The 2,614-nt window shown below is 55.9% G+C and overlaps 2 gene segments (V, D, J or C); both read left to right on the forward strand.

The window, feature by feature from the left end:
* Positions 1–461: 461 nt before the first annotated feature.
* Positions 462–1,080, forward strand: LOC105309608. The segment is given in 2 exon segments: positions 462–647; positions 764–1,080. Coding segments are annotated over 2 exon segments (366 nt in total).
* Positions 1,081–1,965: 885 nt separating this feature from the next.
* The window catches only part of LOC105309610, a 9,431-nt gene continuing 8,782 nt past the window's right edge, over positions 1,966–2,614 (forward strand). Inside the window, 1 exon segment of the V gene segment in view lies at positions 1,966–1,990. Within this exon segment, the coding sequence occupies positions 1,966–1,990 (25 nt within the window).

Raw genomic sequence — 2,614 nt, forward strand, 5'->3', positions numbered from 1 at the left:
TGTGGAACTGCCGAGCTCCAAAAGCCTCTGGGGCAGAGCAAGGGGACAGAGCTAGGGGCCTGGGACCAGGAGGGTTAAGGAACAGCCTTGTTTGGTGCTGGCATCGGCTACAAGGCCTCATAGCACAGACACTAGTTTGCAGGTGCTGTCCGAGCCGGGGGCCGTGAACTTCAGCTGTGCGGTGGTTGGGGAGGCTCTGGCTTACAAGGGAAATGGAGGGTGCAGAGCCGGGAGGGGGCGGCCTGCACACCCCACGCCCCAGGAGCAACGACCAGAGGAGAACCAGTGCCTCGAGGGAGAAGCACGGGGCTGTGGGGACGGGCACGCTGCCGGAAACCAGCGCCCCACACGCCACTCCACATAGGGGGCTCTGCAGGACGGAAGGGTGCCTGAGTCCCCTGAGCCGGGGACCTGGCGAGGGAGGTGAGGCTCGTGGGAACCCACAGAGACAACGACACGAGAGCAGGGACGTCACCGCTGAGCCTCTCAGCAGAGACCGACGCCCAGAGCATCAGCTCTCAGAGGACCAGAGCTCTGAGCAGGGACAGGCCTGCCCCGTCCTGCAGCCCCACCCCCACCCCGACGCCCCCACCCCGCCATGGGCCCCAGGCTCCTCTGCTGTGTGGCCCTCTGTCTCCTGGGAGCAGGTATGTCTTTGGTCCAGGTGAGACATCTCCGTTCTCAGCCTGACAGTGGCCGAATCCAAGGCTCCCTCAGGTCCCCTCCCGTGCCCTTTCTCCAGCCCCTGTCTCCTCCCTCACAGGCCCGGTGGATTCAGGAGTCACGCAGACCCCAAGACACGTGGTCAGAGCGAGAGGGCAGACAGCAATGCTGAGATGTTCCCCTGTCTCTGGGCACCGGTCCGTGTACTGGTACCAGCAGGCCCTGGGCCAGGGCCCCCAGCTCCTCGTGCAGTATTACGATGGGGAAGAGAGTGGAAAAGGGAACCTTCCAGACCGGTTCTCAGTGCAGCAGCCCAGCGACTCTCGCTACGAGCTGAACATGAGCTCCCTGGAGCTGGCGGACTCGGCCCTGTATCTCTGCGCCAGCAGCCTTGACACAGCCCTGCAGAGTCACTGACATTCTGTGCACAAGGCCCTGCCCCGGCTCAGGAAGTGACCGCAGGGGTGGCAGCTGCCAGCCAGACAGGCTCAGGCCTGAGGAAAGCGACTGCCTTTCCCGGACACTCTGCCACTTACAGATGTGGTATGTTTTCATGCTCACAGAAATCATGCAACATACGTATTATTTTACCCATTGATATGTCTGAGGTCTCATATTTCATAACTGGCAGAGCAAGAAATCAAACTCAAGGCTGTTCCTCAACACCTGGGGTCGCCCCCCTCACCGCTTGCCCTGTCCCCACGTCGAGCTTCCGTTTTCCAGGTCCAGACAAACAGGCCTTCAAGGATCATGCATCATCTGTGATTGTCACAGCCTTTCCCCTGACACCGCAAAGGAACATCTGACTTTAAGGCACTAATATGCCCTGATCCTTTATTGTGACAATAGAGAGAGGCACAATTTTCAGCCACGCGGGGTGTCTCATGGAGGTCACATGTGTAGGGACGTTCCCAGAGGAGCTTCCCCAGCGGCAGAGCAGAGGGAATGGGGTATTTGCAGGAAAAGGGGCCGTTTTTCTGCACATGACATAACGTTCAGGGGAAAGGAACACGGGTGACTTCATTCCTTCCTTCGTTTCTCCTGTTCGAACCATTTCTCTCCTCACATTTGTACGGGGCATCGTATCCCAGAAAATAGAAAATGAAAATAGGTGTGTTCTCGCCTTTGCGAGGGTGAAGGTCTGCGTTTTGAAGTCTGCCGATTTCTGTGTCGCTGTCCCCCGAAAGCACCCTCAGGAGCACCCAGACGATGTTCAGCTAGGTGAGTGCGCACGTCCCGGCCCCGTCTGCTGGGCACAGGAGTCAACCTTCTGCCACCTTCCAGGGTCGCGAACATAACGCGATGAGGTTGAAACAGGACGGAGCAGGTATCTGGGTGTCTCTATGTCCTTAGTTAATCTCTGAAGATTTTCGCCACCATGATTTGCACACAAAGGTAGAAGAGACTCACTTTGCCTAGAAACGCTGTAGTTGGGGACTTTAGAAGTCGCAGCAATGCAAATACTTATGCCCGATGATTCATCATACGAGAGGAACGAGCCTGTAGCGTACGTCCCTCCTCAGGCATTTTGGCATCGTCTTTATTGACATATGAACTATATACGATAAACATGACACACTCTAAATGAACAGGTCAATGATTTTTGAGACGTATGTCCATGGAAATGCTTATAACACCTGCCCCATGAAGACGTGGGACATTTTCATCCCCCGGAAGGTCCCTTCGTGCCCCTTTGCGATGGATGGCTCATCCACCGCTGACAACCAGCGATAGGGTTTCTACCTCTATAAATTGGCTTTTCTCAGGCATCTTGTAAAAGGGCATTTAAAGTGCCTGCCAATTAAAACAATCCCTCTTTAGGAAGCATCTCAACGTTTAAGAGAGTGAGGTGCTTCTGGGAAGTTCTGGTTAAGGTGCTTGAAGCCACACACGATGCCGGAGTGACACCAGGGACCAGTGTATCTGGAGACCGATGCTTTGGGATGAGGAC

The sequence above is a fragment of the Pteropus vampyrus genome, unplaced genomic scaffold, assembly GCF_000151845.1.
Source record: "Pteropus vampyrus isolate Shadow unplaced genomic scaffold, Pvam_2.0 Scaffold799, whole genome shotgun sequence".
NCBI lineage: Eukaryota > Metazoa > Chordata > Mammalia > Chiroptera > Pteropodidae > Pteropus > Pteropus vampyrus.